The sequence below is a fragment of the Metopolophium dirhodum genome, chromosome 3 (genome assembly GCF_019925205.1).
Source record: "Metopolophium dirhodum isolate CAU chromosome 3, ASM1992520v1, whole genome shotgun sequence".
Classification (NCBI taxonomy): Eukaryota; Metazoa; Arthropoda; class Insecta; order Hemiptera; family Aphididae; genus Metopolophium; species Metopolophium dirhodum.
In genome coordinates, this window is record NC_083562.1 from 5,631,184 (window position 1) to 5,654,263 (window position 23,080).

General features: G+C 31.2%; 1 protein-coding gene across 1 annotated transcript; it reads left to right on the plus strand.

Annotated features, from left to right (window-relative positions):
* The first annotated feature begins 534 nt into the window (after window positions 1–534).
* On the plus strand, window positions 535–22,936 carry LOC132941726 (atrial natriuretic peptide-converting enzyme-like). Its single transcript, XM_061009875.1, has 10 exons — window positions 535–900; window positions 11,122–11,281; window positions 16,421–16,637; window positions 16,774–17,136; window positions 19,217–19,665; window positions 20,471–20,681; window positions 21,162–21,334; window positions 21,464–21,638; window positions 21,893–22,137; window positions 22,296–22,936. The coding sequence occupies exons 1-10, from the start codon at window positions 871–873 to the stop codon at window positions 22,592–22,594; spliced, it is 2,322 nt and encodes a 773-aa protein (XP_060865858.1). The 5' UTR covers window positions 535–870; the 3' UTR covers window positions 22,595–22,936.
* Window positions 22,937–23,080: the final 144 nt, after the last annotated feature.

A 23,080-nucleotide genomic window follows, 5' to 3' on the forward strand; every position in this document is an offset into this window, starting at 1 on the left:
AGTACCTAACGAACAAACGAAATTGTACGATTATTTTTTATACTGAAGACTTATTAAAATAGGTAGCCAATTGTAATATTTTATTTAAACTTTCCGGGTTTCCCGATAACGTGATGAATGTATAGGATAAATAAAATACCGCACAAATAAATTAGACAGTACCTATACGTACCTACCCACCACACTGTACCTATACAGATGTGAATGTGATAAAAAAAAGGTTTTCTTCACGAAATATAATAATATTGTTTGATAGGTACCGCATGCATTGTTTACAATACGTTAAAAATTAAAAATCCATTATTGTTTTACAATTTTGTGAAATCACAACAAAATATAAATGTACACCTATAATACATTATCATATTTGAAGTCTGGCTATTTAACTAATGGATTTCTAAAATAAAACGTATCCTTGTATACCGCCCAACTGTAGAGAAAAAAAACTGGAACGGGGGGAAATGTCGGAGAAAGTGATCTCCCCGACCGCTCTGCTGACAAACGGATACAGCAGCTCAGAGTCTTGAGACTATCGCGGTACTTTTAGTACATGTGCACACAGTCCATTGACGAGGACGTCGTTTAACGCTGCGATGCGAGTTTTCTGTTCGGCGTTTATACTTTTTCGTGAAAAAATTATCGTTTCCGGTTATGAACACAAACTAACGTATCGCAATTTTTCTTAATATCATCGAACGTTTCCCTCCCCCCCTCCCCCAGTGCGCGGAGTTTATGTTTGACGTGCGTAAATTATAATATAGTGCACGATAAACCTACTTCAGAACCATATCGGCGGGTACTTTTATTTTGTAAATAATAAAAAACTAAACGGTTTGTCAAAAAAAAAATGTAAAGGATCGTCATAACAATATGACTGGAAAAAATCCCTGGGATACGAAGGTGAGTAATCGTTAAAACAATAATTCAGTGCACGCAGTACCTATATGTATAAAAAAAATACCTACGCACCATACCTACAATAATAGACTATAATACCGGCCCGTATGGGTAAACATTTTGAAAATCAGTTCAAATTAGCTCTTACGTATTTTAAAAAGGTTATGTGTATGTATAGTGATTTGTATCATATCGACATAATATTATAATACTATAATATACCATATTTGGACAGTTAGATTATTAATATAGACTAGGTATAGGCTGGCATATCATATAACAATATTATGCCCCATTTTAATTTTCTGTTTATCATGATACATCATGTCTTGTTACATTTATACCGATGTATTATATTATTGTAAATCCGAGTGGGTGGGTGTATCTACTGATAACTATTATATAAAAAAAAAAATTTTGTAATACAACGTTAATGTTTAGTACCTAACCTATAGTAGGTTAGGTTAGGGTTGGTTTAATACACGACGTTACACAGAAACAACGATTACACGTATAGTATAGAGGTGCCTATTGGCTATTTGTAATATATATATATATATATATACCCAATACATTATACGTTATAGTCTAATGATTAGATTCTATAGAGACCAACAGGCCATAATATTATACTGCCGTAATAGTACTGGGATCTATGATCTATGATATAATATGGTTTCCTATAATATAGTGTTATAACTATTAACTTGCTTACATCATAATAAATTAATCACAGAAGAAAGTACCTACTAAACATATTTTTATTTAATTCTTCTGGTTGATTTGCGAAAGGGGCACTAACGGTTATAAATAAATATACCAAACTATCATAGCCGATGGGCGTAAAATTAAAAATATTTTTTTGATCGGTATACCTACCTATAACGGGTACCAGCCACCAGGTACTTACCGGCTACCACAACCACACTGTGGGTTCCTTATAGGTACTATAAATATCTGTGAAGTGTAATAGGCTAAAAACAAATAATTATAACTGTTTCGTGTTGAGAACATCATTCTTATATTAGTTAATCTAAATTAGTTTTTCTTAATTTAGAAAAGTAATAATCTATTGTCTTTATTCGTGTAACGAAAATTGAATTTCTATTAATTAATTATGACTATGTCCTATTTACATTATTTTGATTAAAAGTATGTTTAATAATACTTAAAATAACAATTAAATGTATATATTATATGTACCGTTTAATAGTATATATTAATATTCAGTATTCAGTATACAATTTCCTTGAAAAACAGTTGAATAAATAATTTAATATTTTTTAAATAATAATCATTGCATTTTTGAGTGTCTGTAACTATTACTTTTCTTAAAATAGTATTTAAATACCTAATTAATCCAAACGATATTTAATCGATAAACATCAAAACTTGTAGTTACGACTGAGTAAAGAAAAATACTTGACGTAAGCACCTATGATAAAGGATGGTATAACGATTTAAATTTAAATGTGGCTTGGATTTATTCAGATGTACCTTTGCCTGTATTTAATGGTTTAAATATTATATTATTATATCATTAAGTATATAATTCATTTTATATTATTTGAGGAACTCCGCGTCATTCTGTCAAACAAGACCCAGTATTTTTTTTTTTTAAATAAACAAGATAAGCTATTTACTACAGTATTTATTATAATATTTAATAACAATATAGGTATAGGACATAATATAATAGCCTATGGGCCATGTAAGTACCTAATCAGTTTAGTAAAGCGAGCACGCTTTCATAGAGGATAAAATAGTCTTATAAATGCATTGCAAAAAAACACAAGAATTCCTGTTACATTAATGTAAAAACCATACGTCGTAAGAACGAAACCAACGTAAAAACCGCGGCCAATATAAAATATGAATAACATTTTTTTTTTTTTTTATCAATTAACAAAAAAAAAAAAAATAATTGAATTGTATTGTTGTTATAAAAATACATTTAAACCGTTCCGGGACGAAGTATTAAAATATTTGTGAATGTATTTGTGCGTGCAACTATACTATATAAAAAATGATATTTGAAAATATATTACGTATGATTTATAAGCAATTATTGACTTATAATAACATATTGGTTAGGTTTCGACTATAATAGTATATTATACCAAGAGGATGCAATTTTCTGTCTAGTAAAAAAAAAAAATTGAATTACTACGTAGTAGGTATGTACCATGTATCTATTACAGTTTATTTAACCTGCAGTATCGAATATACACATTCATAATGTAATCTAACAGCATATGATCCTATTAATATTTACGGTATTACTCACAGAATGATTTAATTCTAATAATTCACATCAGCCAGATAATATTTATTATATCAAATCGAATTCAGTTTTAAACCAAAAATATTACTATATAGTCACTACACTGTAGTCAGTGTTACATATTATTATGTTCGTATTTCTTTTTCTTTTGTTTTTCGTGTCAAATCATTCAACTAGATACTATTAATAATAATATGTTAAAATGGTAACAACTAAATGCATTACACGTCTTCTAAATTTAAACAAACAACCGTGTCGTGAAAAAAAAAAAATAAAAAAATAAAAATATTCCACTCGTGTTCCCCGCGAGCACGTGAAACGGTTTGTTGTACAGTTCCTTCCAACTGTAATGCTTCAAGTCCAAGAGAGGAAACTGCAGCCTCCCGCAGTTGATATAGATACGTGCGTCAATATATAATAGACATTCGTGACTTTAAACCGCGACCGCGGTCTTCAGCAGCTGCTCTGGTCATCGCTGGTATAATATTATGGTAGGACGCGCGCGCGCACAGATGATATGAAATGTCACGCTTCAACACCACCTGTATAATATTATGTATTATAACCGTTTTTGTGCGCATGTACATTTTTATTTGTTCGCGATCCACGTGAAAGCGGGAGAAACCGCGCCGCAGTGACTATAATGCCGTTTCGTACATAATAATATTATTATTAGAGACATGTCGGCCGCCACCTAGCCGCTGTCCTGCATACAGAGTGCAAGTATCGTGTTGACGCGAATGACTGTCCCGCGAGGGAAACGGCCGCCGGGCCGTAATTCATTCGGAAGGAAGTTGTTTGCTTGCAATACCTGTACGCGTCTGTACGCACATAAATCACATTATGCTCAGAGTATATAATATTATGTTTAAACTATAAATAGGCAAAGGTCGGCAGTACCTACCTACATACTATACGCATATATATATATATATATATATATATATATACCTATATATGTATATAATATAGCCGTTAATAGGTATTATTACAATTATTGCAGACGAGCAAAATGCGTATATATTATATAGGTTTGTGCGTAATTGAAATTCAAACTGTAGCTAGTGAGTATATAGGTTTATAATTTATGCGCTTTGAGTATACCTACGTGTAACGTCATCGATGTTCAAAGTATACAAATTGTGTCTTATTCCTGTACCTACCTATATATAATATATGCTTACAGTACAATACTGCAATACGTAGTTTGATGAATTTCGTGTAAATTTAAAAGTTAAAAATTCTCGCAGTCGTCGCCATGCGCGCTAACCCGTATAGGTACTATAGGCAATAGTGTGTGACCTACCTACACGAATAATATCCAGGCGAAGAGCGTAGAAGAAGTAATACTTTTAGAAGATAACGGGTCGAGCTTATACTGATCTTACATCAATGCTGAGGTCTTGAACCACCTGTATGGCTATAATAATATTTGCGATGTCCGTATATGTCAACGTCACGTGGTCAAACTATAAACCATGACGTGCACTGCAAGATATCGTACGGAATCGTCGAGACCAGCTGCAGCGCACGGGTGGTCAAAAAACAGTCTAAAATATTATGCATTTTGGGTATTAATTTTTTATGTGCGCCCAATAATCGGCACACATAATCCTAACCTATCGCATTGTATAGCCGACACGGGTTCACTATCTGTATATAGATAATATCCACTACCATATATACATATATATAGGTAATATATGTGTGTATGATACCGCGGGCTAATGTAACGCACATCATATTATTAAATGCCTAGACATAACGATAACATAATAGGTACGTCACAATCGTGCATATTAAACCTAATATAATATTGTTGTGAACCCCTGTAATATATTATCATGCATATTATGACGGGACGTGCGGTGTGGGTAAACCGATGGATATTCGCACTGCAAACTCAAGACCACGCCGCCATGACATTTAATATAAACGCACCGGCGCGTGTGTATATAGATGACGGGTACCTATAATATATAATTGTGTGTTATTATTACAAATCGATCACGTTATTATTATACCGCGTAACCGGTAACCGCGCCGTGGCAACCGTGTACGACGACAATAATAATATAATATGATATTATAGTGTGTACTTGAATAATGTTAGCTGCAGGTATATTCACTGTATAGTATATAGGCATAGCAGACAGGACGTACCTACCTACCTATACAATATATACATAATTTATTATTATTATTATTATTATACATATATACGCGCGTGCGTTTTATTGTTATTATTATTATTATTATATTATTATATTATTATATTATTATTATCCATACCTAGATGTTATTACTTGGGTACTATATATTGTGTTATAACTATACATGCCGACGACCGTCCGTTATTTCCGACGCCGCCGTCCGATTTATCAGATACACGAGACGAGACTCGTTAAGCAGTATATTATTTTATTTTATTTTATTATTATTATTATTATTTTTTTTTTATGTCGTCGAGTGGAGTGGCCGACTATGGGCATTATTATACGACGTCTCAGAAACTGAGTGAAACACTATATTATTGCCCGTACAGGTAAAACACGCAAACTAGGTCAACGATATAATCATAATTCCGGCTTTGTAAACGTAAAACGCGCGCGCATTGCGGGGCCGTTGCGTCAGAACGATGTGCTATTATTGCTATGCGGTTGTATTCCAACGCTACAGATAATATTATATATAATGTGTAAAGGAACAACGGTAGAAATGATACTAGAAATGTTCTGAAAATATCGATTTACCCTGCACTTTGGTTCAACAATTTATCGGACTTGAACAATTTAACGACGATCCGCGGGTCGAAATCATCTGATGCATGGCCGTTAACTTACTATTTTTTTTATTTTTTTTTTTATTACTATTGGCCGTTTGCCGAAATTTTTCGACTGCAGCGACGGGGTTTATAGTATATACTTTATACTTTCCATGTACATTTATTACCATCGAAATATTATAATATTTTGTACTTGTCTGAGATGTTTAGTACCTATGTATAATATATATACTTATGCGTGTATAATAATATAGAGGAGGATTCGCGTAAAACGCCAACCATATTTCGAGGCGATAACTGAAAGTAATTGGGTTTCTATGGCTAGGCCATAAAATATATAGCGAGAGCTTGTCTGTGCAACTGTGCAAGTATAATATATTTATTATGATATCCACAGGTACGTTGCACATAGACACTATATAATATGTTAGCACAAACTACATCATTACTACTCGCTTTTGCTTTTCACTGGACCCACTTACCTACTATAATGATATAAATACCAATCCTATTTGGAGGGTCGTATATATTTGTAAAATATTTTCCTAATGGAGTTTATAATAATATTTGCTACTTGCTCACTGCAAGTACCTATCAGGTGAAATGTTTTTATTGCAAGACAGTTAGTACCTTAGTGTAACTATATTTTAAAACTGATTTTTTTTGCATTTAGGTCTAACATTTTAGTTTTTGATGTAATAAAATCATGACTGTCATAATTTTTTTTTACCGTGTACATTAGGTAATATATAATACATTACTATATAACACAAACTAGGTATATAACAATATTAATTCATAAGAATATGTGCAGATAATAAATTGTTATAAAATGTTAGGTACCTAGGTTTGTATTTTTTGAATCTAGAATATTTTAGAAATTTAAAACGAAAATTCCTTCACACAATTTACGGAAATAATAGGAACATATTGTATTATTTGTATACATAAGAAAATCGTTCACATGAGGGTTGGTAGCTTGTATAATATAGGTACTTTCTTCATTTTTATATTAATGGGAAACAAATTGTTTTTAAAATGTTACACTTTCAAATTAAATATATTATAAATCATAATTATGTGACGTTCATTATATATGGCGCGATTCCCGTGGGAACTTAAATTGCAGTTTTCAAGTAAAAGTTTTCAATTTCATTATATATACCGAGACACTTCCTTCCCAGGTATGGTTTTATATTAAACGGGACTCCCACGAAAATTTACTCGTGTTACCGCGAATACGATTTTGACAATGGAATATTAATTTCATTAAAAAAGTTTCACTGAAAAACGAAAAAATCGCACGAGACAATTGGGCTGCGACTATAGGCGTAGTTCTAGGCACGCAAGACGAATGAATCGGTTTACGGGCACAGGTGGTTTTGAAAATTAAAAATTTAAATTAACACTTTCCAGTAATTATTATTAGAATTAACCGCGGAGATAGTTGCAGTAATTCTCTGCAGTACACATGTATATCTAAGTATTACGTTATTCAACTATGATAATATACGATACCCACTCTATTTTTTTTCCTGTATCCATTGGCTTGTCCGGTGTCATTAACTCTCCATTGAGGTGTCTTATTATTTGTACTATATAATATTTTTAATATCGGCTACCTACTTCCCCACTATCGAAAGCTGTAACGCACGCAATGCATCTATAAGTAGTATAGTTCCCTCTCTCGTCGATATTAATAATAAAAACCCGCGAGAAACCGATATTTGTTAATCTCACGGATAGATAAACATGTAAACCGTGCAAAATAATGAATAAAAATAATTTACTAATATTATAATACACTGCAGCTGATGATGCTATAGAATGTGTATATTTTCACCGGTAATTGGATCGTCTTGTTATAGATTCGACTCCTGCCAGGGGCCGTTAAAAAGACATACAATAGGTTCGGTCGGGTCTACATACGTATTATAATGTATTATAAATATTACTACTATAAGTATTAGTCAAACATTTTTTTTTCCTTTTTAACAATATAAATATTATAGTATTATATACCTCTCTACTTATACGTATACTATGATAAAAAAATTAAAAAGCCAAGGGCGTCCGCAGGGGGCTGTGCCCCTCTTGGCTTTTTCTGGGTCGATTATCATAATATTATTGATAGTTTTAATGTCCTAAAAAAAATTGAAAATTCCATAACAATTCGAAATAGCGCACTAAATTATAATATACATTTTAAACTTTTAAAGGATTGTAAAAAAGTTGCACAGACAGAATTGATCATTTTGGATTTCTTTAATCTGAACTAAAAATTTACTTTCTTTTTTTTATGTATATTTAAATCATATATTTACTATAAAAATCATGTGAGATCATGTGCAAATTTTAAAATAAAATTTAAAATTTAAATTAAAAAGAAACTTCAAAATGCCACCAAATGCCACAAAAACTAACTATCTACGTACAATCCATAAATATTTTTTACATTCCGTGCCTATATGAAAGAAAACATGTCACAAGAATACTTTATCACTAATAGGATAGTGAAACAAAAAATGTAAAAGGGAAATACTTTGCCCTCCCCTTGACAAATTTCTGTGAACGCTCTTGTATAGTATGGCCGTATGGGTAGTTGAAGCCCGTTATAGGTACTCAAAACTTATATTTCAATTACTTTATGTAATTATTAACTTTCATGTCATGTTATATTATAGGTATTAAAGTACTGAAAATGTTTGATAAGGTTCAACGCTCGCAAGGGTTCTGGACTTCATTAAAGATAAATTTATCATTTCTTTGACATTCAGTAAATAACCATTAACCCAAGAAAAATCGAAAAGAGTTTATACGCATTTCAAAATACTTACGCGATTTACATTAAATAAAATAGTAAATATATTTTAGTATACATATTAATACTATGTATAATAATAATATAATATAATAAAAGGTGCCTGTAGGTTTATCTAAACGCTTTAGGTATATTGATAGTTTAACATTGCCCCATACTGTTTAACACTTGATTAGGTACCCATTAAATTATTAATATTTTTCCATCTAAAATATAATAAATATGATTTATTTTAGATCAGTTTTAACTATTACTCTTAAATAAAATCTTTAAATTGTTGAAGGTAAGATCAAGCTTTCTATGGATGCATATTATTCATAATTTATAGTACTTAATTGATATAATTGCTTTCAATTACTTTTTATAATTGTTTTAAGGTACCTAAATAACTATAATTAACTCAATTTTAAACAGAATTATATTACATTTTACACATTTATACTAGGCATGCAACTAAATTTAAATAGATGCCTGAAATTATTACCTAGGTGGCTAGGTATGTTATGTTCTATATAATTTCTATAGAGCGTTAGTTTATGTTATATTATATTAACCTATATTTTTGTTTTAATTTTTACTAGTCATAATGTCATATGTCACTTAAAATAATATTTTTTTTTTGACAGGTTATACAATTCTTTTAAATTGTGACCATATATAATATATATATAGTAATATGGAAATTATTAACGGTTTAAAATATGCCAATAACCTATAATATTGAGAAATTAATTACATTATTATATTTATTTAAAATCATGTATAACCTATCCATATATATTTTTTTTTATTATTTTAACCATATCAATTATTTAGAAATTAAATGGTAAAAATAAATGAAACTATAGTTAAGCTAAAACAAATTAACTTATCAACTAATTAATTCCCATATTTTCTTATTCGTTAGGTACGAAGTATAATAATTAATAAGTAATATATGATACGTGCATACTGTAATTAAATAGTTAAATTTATTATTTATATGGCGTGTTAAATTTTAATATACGTACTTAATATGTAATACTTACTATTAATACGATGTACCTATATTATAATGTATTTGAAAAAATAAATAAATATTATTTTATAAAAATTTCCTTTAAAAAAAAACAATCATTGGTCTTGTACAAATCATTCTGTGTCTACAGTCTACACTATGATATTACAAATTACAATGTTGGTCAGTATACCTATAATATAGGTATAGATTCAGATATTATTCTATTAATATATTATCAAATATACTGTATAACCTGAATAGGACACATAATATCTTTTAAATTAGTAATATTATAATGATATTATTTTACTCGTTTCCCGCGCGTTCTCTGACCTACTTCTTGTATATGATTCTACGTGTAATTTGTGTTTATACGTATCCATATCGTGTATAGGCGTATAGTTAAACGCTTACAGAAACAGCAATAATAACAATTGTCAGGACTTCGTGGGCTCATCAAACTATACTAATGTGTCGGCATTGACCGTGATTTAAAATCCTCCTATATATTATATATATGATATCCAGTTCAACGATTTCGACCTTCCATTGTGCTATCGTTGTGCATCTCGTACCGGTATTTCTACGCACCACGGAGCAATAAAATAGGTACTCTTGCATAACTTTTGTGATATCATAATAATATAGCGTGGTTACAATTTAAATAATAATATTGTAGGTATTCTTCAACCACGTAACTGAAACCATCAATAAGAGTTTTAGCGTTTGAATTAGACGTTGTGATTTACTTAAGTAAATTACTTAAGTAGTACAAGTATTCTGTCTACAGTTTTATTTTTAATTTTCCATCCCTGCAGGCTTCTGTCCGACCAGATGTATAGTATAGCTACAAGACGTCTCAACGAATTGTGAAGGCAATTTTAGCCTTCAGGGTTTCATAATGTTGTACTACGGAGTCCAATAATATGTTTATTTTATCCCATTATCAACCTCAAACAGCATACCAAACGATCCCATTAACCAAATGTATTGACTTAACCTGACCTAACCAAACCATAGAATCAATTAACTTGTATAGTTGGTTGTTCGTACATATATTACATATATTTCCAGTTGCTGTGCCATCATATTATTCAACCAATTTTATATTTAGTAACATATAATAATATATTAATATTAATTCTGTTTTATATGTTGACATACCAATATACCATAATAATATTATGTTGACATACCATTATATTATACATTTTATTACTTATACTATTTTATTTTTTTGATTTCCTGATAAACCGCAACAACTAGATATAATTACATGGATATGAATGTACTTTTTAACGTTATTTTTAATGAGTTTTATGATTTATTTGTAGGTATCGGTCGCCAGTGGGGCAACGAGTTCCTATGCTTCAACGACTGACAGCGAACTTAAATTTACTAGAAAATTCAGCCAAAGATATCGATGGAGGTGTTGCATTATCGAAACGATATTAGTGTTTATGTTGATATTTTCACTATCCTTGTATGCGGGATGTAAGTACCTATTTCGTTTTATTTTGTTTTTTCATACACCTGTATTATACATTATTGCCTATAATTTCAAATACAGCATTTCTAAATTATTTTTTTTTGTAATAATCTATAATAGCCAATATATCGGTTATTGATTTGTTTAGTAAGTATTAATAAAATATATTTCAAAGCTACCATTGTCGTAATTTTTTCAATATTTTTTTACATTGTCATTGACTTTACTATGGCAATTATTTATTAGTATTTTGATTCAGTTTTATTATTATATAATATTTCCTCCGTTGCATTGTAAGTTTGTAATTGAATATTTTGCTATCATCAAGCAACCGGGTCATCTATATGATCGATAAATCACAGTATAAAAAGATTTATCAATATATTGAATCCAACACAGTACCACAAGATTGGTTTCTTTAAGCAATATACACTCAGTTTCATATCCTATATAATATAGGTAATCCGCTATAACTTATTTATCAATTTATCATATTGTTATTTACTATTATAGTTGTACGAAGATCATAATTAACTATTCGCTTATTTCGCCACCAATATTAACAAGTTTTGTACAAATGTTAACCCACACTGTAGTTTTAAATTTATCGTATTGAAAAATGAGTAGGTTTTTTAAGTTGTATCATTGGTTTTATAATACACAGGTATAGGTAATGTATAAAAACAATGGTTGTTCTGTCTAAATTAAAACCTACAATGCTGAAATAATTTAAGTGTATTCAAAGTATAGATACGTATGTAATCGAATATAGGTACCTACACTTAAATACGTAATTATAGTAGGTACCTACCTCATATCTACTATATTATTTACTACCTATATAAACCTATATGTTATAGTTTTATTATAGGTAGTATTATTTAACTGCAAGAAATAGGTACCTGCGTTTAAATTTTGCACAATATCTAATCTAGATCCACGATTTGAATGATCAAAATGTACCTATATTTACCGAAGCATATAGTAGTATAAGTTGGATTGAATTTAATAATATGATATTTCCTCAACTAAAATCACGTATTTGAGTGTATTTCGATGTAATAGTATTTTACGATTTATATCAATCGTGTAACGGTGAACAGTTTTATCAATTATGTAATACATATTATGTGGATAATATACAATGTTTTCGTGAGTGTGTTTGTGTGTATGTGTGTAGGTATATCTTATTTCAGTGAAATTGTTTACCAAGTAAATATACCTATCTGTTATTTTATTGCATACATACATGTAAACACGTGATGTTTAAAAAATAATAACTATTGTTTTTAAGATTTATAGAAATAGCTAAACAAAAAATTGTGCAGCTACCTGTTCTAGCAAATAAGACGTTTTACAATAATTTATATTTTATGCATTTTTTACAAATTATATTACGTTTTGTAATATTATTATTAACTACTCGACAGTTGAAATACATGTAAAATGTCGATGCAGGACAGGTACTAGTATAGGTTATATAGGTAATATAGATAACATAATATTTAATGTTAATTGAGTGTTATTATAACAGTATTATTGTTTACACAGCTGCCCAGGTATTTCGTTTAATCGACAACTCTCCCATGAAATAGGTAATCGTTGTGTTATTAATCGATTAAAACGTTAATTTAAATAGTTATAACACTGTTGAATGATTAAAAAATGAGCATTCGTTGATGAATAGTTCTTTACTAGATATAAATTACGGAGTCTCTAGTAGGTATTTGTTGGCTAACGGGTTTTCTGTAGGTGGTTTTTTAACTTCGGAACGAAACGACGTTTTTTGACACCGTGCAAAAATGAATTTTATGGGATTATAGGTAAGAACACAGATAAATAATTTCATGGGAGGTTTTGTCTTATTTCATTTGGATTATAATGTTTATTCGGTTCAATAACCATCAGAGTTGCAGTTTATATATATATTATATGAACATAGTTATATAATAAAAACCATTGATCTGTCTCTATACGGGCTACTTAAATCTTCAAAATACTCTTATTACGGAATGCTCGAATAAACTTATCTATCTATACAATTGTACCATTTAATTTCTGTAAATGAACCTCAGTCAGTAAATATTGACCATATTACCTATATATACTTGTTAATGTTTTGTTTCCTAAAATTTAGATTTTTTTTTTAGCATAAAGAGTTTTTTTAGCAATCAATTAATTATTGATATATTTTTATAAGTAGTGTAAATTTTAATATGTATAATAACTAATAATAGGAATACCTAGGAACTTGGAATAAAGCTTAGGTATAATTGATGTAGGTATAGGTAGCATACAGTTTTTATCATATAAGAGTTAACGAGTATGTACGACTATGAAATTGAGAATCGTCTACCGTCTGGTTTATAGTAATGCCGCTTTCTCAGATTCTAGGAATGTCAGATCTTAAGACTAGAAGTCAATCGCACCTACTTTGTATATTTAGCAGGAATATCAGTTTTATACGACTTATTAGTCGTAAAGATATTACGATCATTATTCATTAGTCATTACTCATTACATATATGTCATATTCTCGTCAACTGAATCAGATTTTTGAATGGTTTTAAAAATACTTATTATTTAAATAAACTTTTAACAAGGTCATAGGTATAAACACATTATACTATTATAGACGTACAAATGGTGTAAGCACCCGACAGTCGGTTATATTAAAGACTACACCTAGTACAGTAGTACCTATACTATACATATTTTAAAACTACTGAAGGTCGTATATACCCAATGATAATAATTTAACTAAAAAATAAACCTATTATATTGGATTAGATTATTTTTAAGTATTATATATATAATGAAAAATACCTATTACACGCTAAATTAATCAATACCTAATTGATAAATTCTTTCATATCAAGGTGCTGGAATTTGTTACTCGGCGTTAAACTGATTTTTAAGTTATAACAGTTATACATTTTGTTCTAGTAACGTCATAATATAATATAGGTATGTTATAGGTTAGGTAATAAATTATTAATAATAGACAGTTACTAAATGTTGACGCTTTTTCGAAAACTTTGCATTAGATTATTTAACGTATATCTTCATGAGATTTTAAAATACCTCTGCTATACGTGAAAAAAAAGTTTTCCCAATTCTTACACTGTAAACCCACTTAAACCAGTAACTTTCAAGTAAAACCACTATTTTTATTTGTTTATAGAAATACATATACATAATATACATAGAAGTGACTAACTAATTAACTATTGAAACTTACAAGTTATAATATTCAATCAATCAGTAAAATATGTATCATTGTAATCGCAATAAGAATAATCATTATAATATTATGTCACCTTATTACTTAATATTAAAGTAGTCAAATTCATTTCTTAACATAATATTCTATTTACTGTTGACAATATGCGTTAAGAGCGCATAAAAAACACTTATATAATTTAAAAAATTTAAAAATGATGTCGTCCATCATTACCTGCAGCAAATGAGTAAATTACCTTTCAAATAGTTTCCGCTGGTATATACGAATAGAAATTAAACCTTTGTAACGCAGGCACCATAAATAAATTGGAAAGTCGTCGGACACAATATTATATTTTTTAATCATTATATATTATCTCGTATTATCGTATGTCCACGATGTATGCACGCTACGCGTCTTGTCGTACAGTTTCCATCTATGGCCTCTGCAAATATTTTCCATTCTGAAATCGATTCTACAAATAGGTACACGCCGCGTAATTATATTATTATTCAAGCAATAGTGATTTCCGTACAATATCCCACGACGTATATAATATTATATATTATGCAGTCATTAGACATTATTTCGTACAGATTGCGTGTAATATATGGCAGTTTTGGTATTTATTTTGCTTTCCGATTGAAAGTGTAACAAAACGGCGCTTCCTTTCACCCATGATCGACCGTATCCATTGTGTTGTATTTTTCTATTCATGCAACACACGTCCATGAGTCGCTGTATTTTGTTCATCGGCAGAAACGCTTAAAAAATACGTAAATATAGTAATAACAATAAAAAAAAAAATAATGTACATAATGTGTATAAATAAAGGAAATTGATTTTCTGTCTTGGGCTGCAATTAAGTGATCGTGATTCGATTTATGATTTTGGGAATAAAAATTCCACGAACAATCGATATTAAATTTTAGTTACACGCATAATACACGCACGGCTGAGCAAAATACCATTACATATTTATATAACACATATTTAGCCAAAACTTAATAAATAAATATATTAATAAATTATATTTTAGCTGAACCGTATCATAACTGTACCTAATACATAAACAATACGTCCGTCAATTATGGGACGGATAGGTTTGATATAATGTCACCTAGGGTGGAATTTTTAGGGAGTCATAATTTTATAATTATTTTGATTTATGTAAAACATTGTGATATAGGATTGTAGAACAGAGATGTTGGCACAGAGGCGGCTCCAGAGACATGGTTAGGGGGGCTAGTCAAAATTTCGATGATTTTTTTTGTAATTTTATTTTTAACAGTATAAATTTTTTTAAAAATACAACTTGGGGGGAGCATACACATAGGTACACATACACATGGGTACCAAATGTCCTTAAGACAAGCTTCTGCATCAAATTCCACAATTTATGGGCAAGGATATTCAAATAATATTATGTACATTTACACAGCTCAAATATGAGTATAATGAAAATTATTAAATTAAATTTATATTAAACGCCATTATACAATATACCTAATAATTGCGAATCGCAATAATAACTAGTCATCATTCAAATTGAATGCGTAATTTTTTTTTTAGAATATAAATTATTAATTTTAAGATATTACTTAAATCAATTATTTAGTTTAAGATAAATGTAAAATATAATACGTTATATTACTGTATTAGGCATAGGTATAGTTGAATTTGAAAGTGATCTACGCAGAGAAAAAAGTTATTACCTAAATAATATATAAAGATTTTAAGATTTAGTTATTAACTCCAAGATATTTGATATGATACAGTACCCGTGAAATTCTAACCAATTAGTTGAAATAAACTATACATCTATACCAGTATCAAAACGGTACTTTGGTACCGTGGTTGATTGCGTGTATTTATTAATATCAAAATAATGTGCTTAAAGTGTAACTAATATGGTTTTCAGATGATTATTTACAACGTACGTATAACGGCGAAGAAAAGATATTCAGAGGAGATTTGAGAGCAGACGAAAAGGGAATAGATTTAATCGACTACGACAACCCAGACAGTCAAGACTACCAACGTTTCGTCATTAACTACACACATTTGATAAAAAACATAATAAGCAGCAGTCCTATACAGAAAAAATTCATCGACGCCGAGATCATATCTCTTGAACCGTAGGAATTCCAATATTTAATTAATCGTATACCTATGATACACAATGCGTGTATTTTTATAATTTACAGCAATAGCATATGCGTTGTAACCATATATAGTGCGAGTAAAATTAATAATTTTCAATTTTATTTTCAGCGACGAGGGCAACTTGAAAGTGCACTTCTGGCTGAGATTCGAACCAGTGAGATGGACAGCGTCTGTTACAGTGGAAGAAATATTATCGGCATTTCGTCGGTTATACCCTTCGACGAAAATCGTCCCGGGGAGTTTGCACATCAAACACATTACCAACAATGCTTTGTTGTCTACAAAACCTTTGACGACGGCACCGGAAATATCAACCACCGAATTTCATCCAACCATACCACCCCCGAGACGATGCACGCCAGTACGACTGAATTTGTGTAAATCCGTTTTAGAGTACAATTTGACGAGTTATCCTAATCATTTTGGGCATAAAAATTTGGACGAAATTCACGACGATTTGATTGCATTCAGGTGAGTATTATAGTTACAACCGTGTTGTGTTAAAATATTGGTTTGGGTATTGATGTTGGTTTAATATACCTACTCATTATATCAAACTATTGTGAAAATTTAAAGTAATTCATTGAACAAAGACTATCTATATACACTAGCAACTAGCTACCAAAATGTTCAAGTTGTTAGTTTTTATAGCTATATACAATATACATTACCTATGCCTACAACAGTATGTAAATTAATTGGAAAGGCAGTAACCCTAATTCAAAATATAATGCAGATATTCTTTTTAATGTATATTATATGACAATAAGCCATCTTTTTACCATGGTCTAAAAAAAAATATTAAAAATCGCTTAACATTTTTTAAATTTAAAAATAGCTATTTTGTAGAGTTATTTATTTAATAATATGGGAAAATGTAAAATTGTATAGTTTTCAGTTTTTTACACTTCAATTACTAGTACTAATCCAATTGTTACCTATAATAAAGAAAAAACTACTAGTTGGAATTTTATGTAATATTTTTTAATTGTTTTATAATATTGTTCAATATATTCTCTATTAACTGCTAGGCACAAGTCAATTTTATAGGTTCAGTTATTTGTAACGAAATGAACGTGTGGCTTGGAATATCTCGCAGACTGTTTAATTATAGCTCCAATTTCGTAATAAAGATAACATGCCTATAAAATTGACTTATGCATAGCGATAGAAGTTCATGGTGGAAATATTGAACAATATTAAACAGCAAATAAAAAATATTACATACAATTTCAACTACTACTTATAGTGTGTTCTTTACTTCTTTATCATCTATTGAATAATGAATTATCATTAAGTATTTATTATATTGTTATTAAAGTGTAAAAAACAGAAAACCATACAACTTTACTGCAATATTATGCTGTATTGTTTATAATATAAATTGCTTGCATTCATTAAAAATTCAACCAATTTCAAAATTTGTTTTATTTCTACATTATAAATAAATAACTTTACAAAATGGGTATATTCGAAATTCAAAAAAATCAAAAATTAGTTTTTGAAACTTCTTTTTTAGACCATTTTTAATGGAAGGCTATTGGTCATATATTATATTACATTTAATAAAAAATGTACTAGAATATCTGCATTATATTTTGAATTAGAGCTACTGCAGACTTTCTAATTAATTAACATACTGTATAAATTATCATATTATATAGTATATATGTAGGTACACGCATTAAGTACCAATGTAGGTACTGTATGATATCTATAATAAGTATGTAATTTACATATTTTTTTTTAGAACTCTTAAGTATTTGCCTACACGTTTTGAGGTTTTTACAGTAGTTTACAGTTTTGATTCACAATAAGTACAGTAGGACCTCGACTATCCGAATTAATTGGGACCGCACCTAGTTCAGATATTGGAAAATGTTTAAAAAAAAAACCGTTTTTTTTTTTTTAAATCGGAATTATATACATACTATTAATAAGTATTATACATTATTATGTATTACATATTTATTATTATTAATAGGTATATTAGAATTACATCGTACACATATAGAAATATATATAATCACAAAGTACATATAGGAACATATTACCTATGTTTATGATATTTTTTTGCCAAAATTATCCATTTTCATTTGACAACAAGCTGCGACGTGCTCTTCTACAGTTAAGTCTCGCAAACTTTCGAATAACAAAGCGTTCGGATACGCTAATTGTAGTTCGGATAATAGCGTTCGTATAACAGCTGAGGTTCAGATAATCGAGGTTCTACTGTATGTTGTATACGTGTGTAATATGTATGTATTTACATGCATGCGCATGCATATTTAACGAGCGTCGCCCGAGTGCGTCCGATTTTCAAAATTGTAACTTTTTAATAATTCCTCATGTGCGTCCGCAGTCTTATCACTTATCGCTGATACCTATTTGATATAGAGCCTGACTGCGTCCGTAAGTTCTATTTTTAATTCGTGACCTCACCCGGACATAGTATTTAGGTATTAACATTAATATTATAATTTTTGTTATATACCCGTTTACCTTCCTATACATAATAAAACACGTCCGGTTTTTATTTACCTCCCCGCAGAGATCTGGTGGACGCAGAATGTTACCAGAGAACGTTGGACTTCGTCTGTCAGCTGCTGCAACCGGCATGCAAACCGGACGTGAAGCTCGACGGGGACGAGATCACGTTGCCGTGCAAGCACAGCTGCCGGCTGTTCACCACGGGTTGCGGTCACCGGATACCAGAGAAATTGCTGGCCGGTTTTGACTGCGCCAAGTTGCCCGACTACAGCAATATCGGATCAACGTGCACGTCCAAGCCCGGCTGCGATTACAAGCTCCGGACCACCGGGTTGTCGGGCCGACTGTGCGACGGCGTTCTAGACTGTCCCGACATGTCGGACGAGACCACTTGTGGTTACTGTCCCGCCGGCTACCTGCACTGCATCACGTCCCGGACGTGCATCCCGGCCCGGTCTCGGTGCGACGGCGTGGTCGACTGTCCGGGCGAGGCCGACGAACGCAATTGTCGTGAGTACCTAATTATAATATTATATACACGTATTACAATATAATCGAGTGTATCGTTTGAGGCAAATGAACTATCGATGAGCGTCTCATTGCCTCTAGTAGAAGTTTCGATCCACGCCTCCATAAACGTATAATATTCAGGGTTTAGACCTGTATAGTGCGTATATAGAGTACCTAGTGTTATCTCACTCCTCGCGCCTCTCACATCAATGATCTAGATTCTAGATTATACCACGCTCAGCGCTGAAGATGTAGATTTAATCTTATTACGTGTACCACGGTGTCGTTTCAAAATGAATGAATAAAAAAAAAAATTGGTTTCATGTTTATATTGTATAAATATTGTAAAATGTTTAAAATAAATGTATTTAATACATAAATAGTATCTACCCAACTGTCTACCCCAACATTACGTGCGTCCATATAATAATCTATAGGTATGAGACAAATTTTGATTTGAAAAACGAACACCTACATTTTATAATATCCCGGAACGTCTCTGGAGCTGAAGTATACACAAGTATAATAAAATTAAGCGAATAAATAAACCAAAAACGAATGTCAAAACAAACACAGGTCAAATGTAGAATTCTATTAAGTTAAATAATTAAAAATTATAAATTTAGTCAAGTGAATAGTTAAATACAATACGATAATACCACCTGACCAACTATGCATATTATACAGCATACACACGAACATTTAGCGAACGGTCGTCGAGCTATTTATCCTATATGAAAATTCTGGAAAATATTATTCTATTATATTATGATAAATACCATTGTATATTTTATTTTGCATTTAGTACTGATCTCGTCAACTGGCAGGTCCGTAGACCAAATGCTACCGTTAGCCACTATTGACGCGTACCCGACAGAAGGTTTCGTGTTTTTCGTCGAACAAGGAATGTCGGGCAAGTTGTGCGCAGCTAATTTTCAAACAGACATCCCAAACGAAAAGATGTCCGTAGCTCTTCAAACGATCGCAACGTCACTCTGTCGGACGCTCAACTACCAGTAAGTGAACATCCTTAAGTATACCGTCCTATATATTCCTGCAGCAAACCTGCCAAAACGTAAATGTCTTAAGTCACAGCGCATGTTTCAAAAAAAAAAAAAATGTTCCACTTTCGTAAATCAACCATCACCCACAAATCAATGATGCGTAATACATTTACATGAATAATATTAAGTCATACACTTACAACTTATACTATCACTCAATATACACGTATGCGTATAACAGTCGTGAGTCGCGTTTTACGCCACTGCTATATTGTTAGTATAACAATGTATTATACATGTGTGTAGTCGGACTCGAAGTTTAAGAGACCGGGAAAAATTTCGAGTCAACCAAGTTCGACTGTATACTGTATATCTATATACAATGTTATTCTGTCCAATAATCACATCACAACCGTGTACTACAACCATGTATATATTAGTGTTAACTCGGTCGGCGCTAAATAATACAGCTTTAACTTACCTTTTTTTTAGTAATCTGACAAGTGTCGAAATTGTCGACGACGAAGACCTGCAAACATCGACGTCCGGTGGTCCTCCTTCAGCACGATACGCGCACGTCGTAGATCCATTCGCCAGCGAGATAACTTTCAACCTGGGCACGTGTCCCAGTAAAAAAGTTCTGCGTGTCGCATGCAACGACGCCGGTAAGCAATATAGTCCCACATTCCTATATTTTTATATACGTGATAAATCTACCCACTCTCCCCATGTCGTTTGAAATCCTCCGTCGGCGAGTATATACATTTTTTTTTCACTTGTATACTATTATTTAGTTTGCGGCGTACAGACAAACAGAATACAGAAACACGGTATCGACGGTTTGAACAAAATGGCTTCCCACGGAGACTGGCCGTGGCACGCCATTCTCTACAAAAGCGGAACTCATGTTTGCGACGGTAGTCTCATATCTTCTGAATGGTTACTCACCAGCGCTTCGTGTTTTCAAGGGTAATTATTGATTTATATCTGTTTGTACATAGGTATACTATAATATATAATATAATATGGAACACCAAACACATCGATTGCGTTTCAAAAACTAGGTATAATCTCCACGGCTTGCCAGTTTCCACTATATATATATAAAATACTTAAGCCTTACCTAATAATCTATATGAATAAAAGCGTCTATACAATAGTACCTCTGATATATTATAGTTTTGTATGTACACTATTTAAAACCTTCGTGTGTGGTTATTTAGGCAAAACAAAGCCGAATGGGTGGCGCGTTTAGGAGCGGTGAGGTTGAACGCCGTGTCGCCGTGGCAACAAGAACGGCACATCGTCGGAATGGTCAAGTCACCCGTCGAAGGAAGCACGTTGGTTTTGGTCAAATTAAGTTCACCGGTCACGTATTCGGACCATATTCGGCCGGTGTGCCTGAACGACGAGCAGACGATCGATGTACCGTATCTACACTGCCAGACGCTGGGATGGGCGAAAAATCGTTAGTTTCTCCCAAGTTTTTTTTTTCATAATATATAACATTGTAAAATAATATAAATATATTACCCAGGTATAATATTACAATAATATAATATTGTACCGCTGTAGTTCATATCGACGTTATTGGATAATATATACTCATTTGAATTTTATATATAGGAGACAACCTTCAGAGGATCGAGGTTAAAGAAAGTTCGATGGACAGCTGTACCAACATCAGCATCACGACGGTGAATGGGTTGTGCTACGATTCGATCTACGACCATAACGATTGCACGGAGGAGGAATTCGCTGGAAGTCCGATGATGTGCCTATCGGCTAATAAGAAGAGTTGGGTCTTGGTGGGTGTCACTAATTGGCGCATTGCATGTTCGGCAGACGGCATGATGAGACCGAGGCTCTACGATCGAGTCAAGTCGAACCACAAATGGATAAATACGGTTCTAAAGGACGGTTAAGCGGTATATTATTACATTTTTTTTTTTTGTTAGTTATATTTATATACGTCAAGTAATGCGTAAAATGTGATTTGTTTTAATTTATTATTGGTTCGATTAAGTTATATATTATACGAAATGTGAGTATGATATTATTATATTATATTTGAGTAATATAATATATCAGTTAATTATTATAATAATTATTTTCAATAATATATTTGAACATTGTAATAATTAAATGTTTTTGTTTTTTATTTTTTGCTTATTCGATCATTTTTGTATTTTCCTACATTATTTTGTTTCATGTGTAATTTTCGATTTAACTGATTAAAAATAATTATTTTGATTGATTGCTTTGAACATTGAATTACAATTCATTTAGGCTTAACCTCCCTCACAAAGTTACCGAAGTCTAAGAAAACTCTGTTTTTGTAAATATGTTAATCATGATGACAGTGGCGCCTAGTATACTCATTTAACCTTAAGGTGGAGCTACGAGCCTAA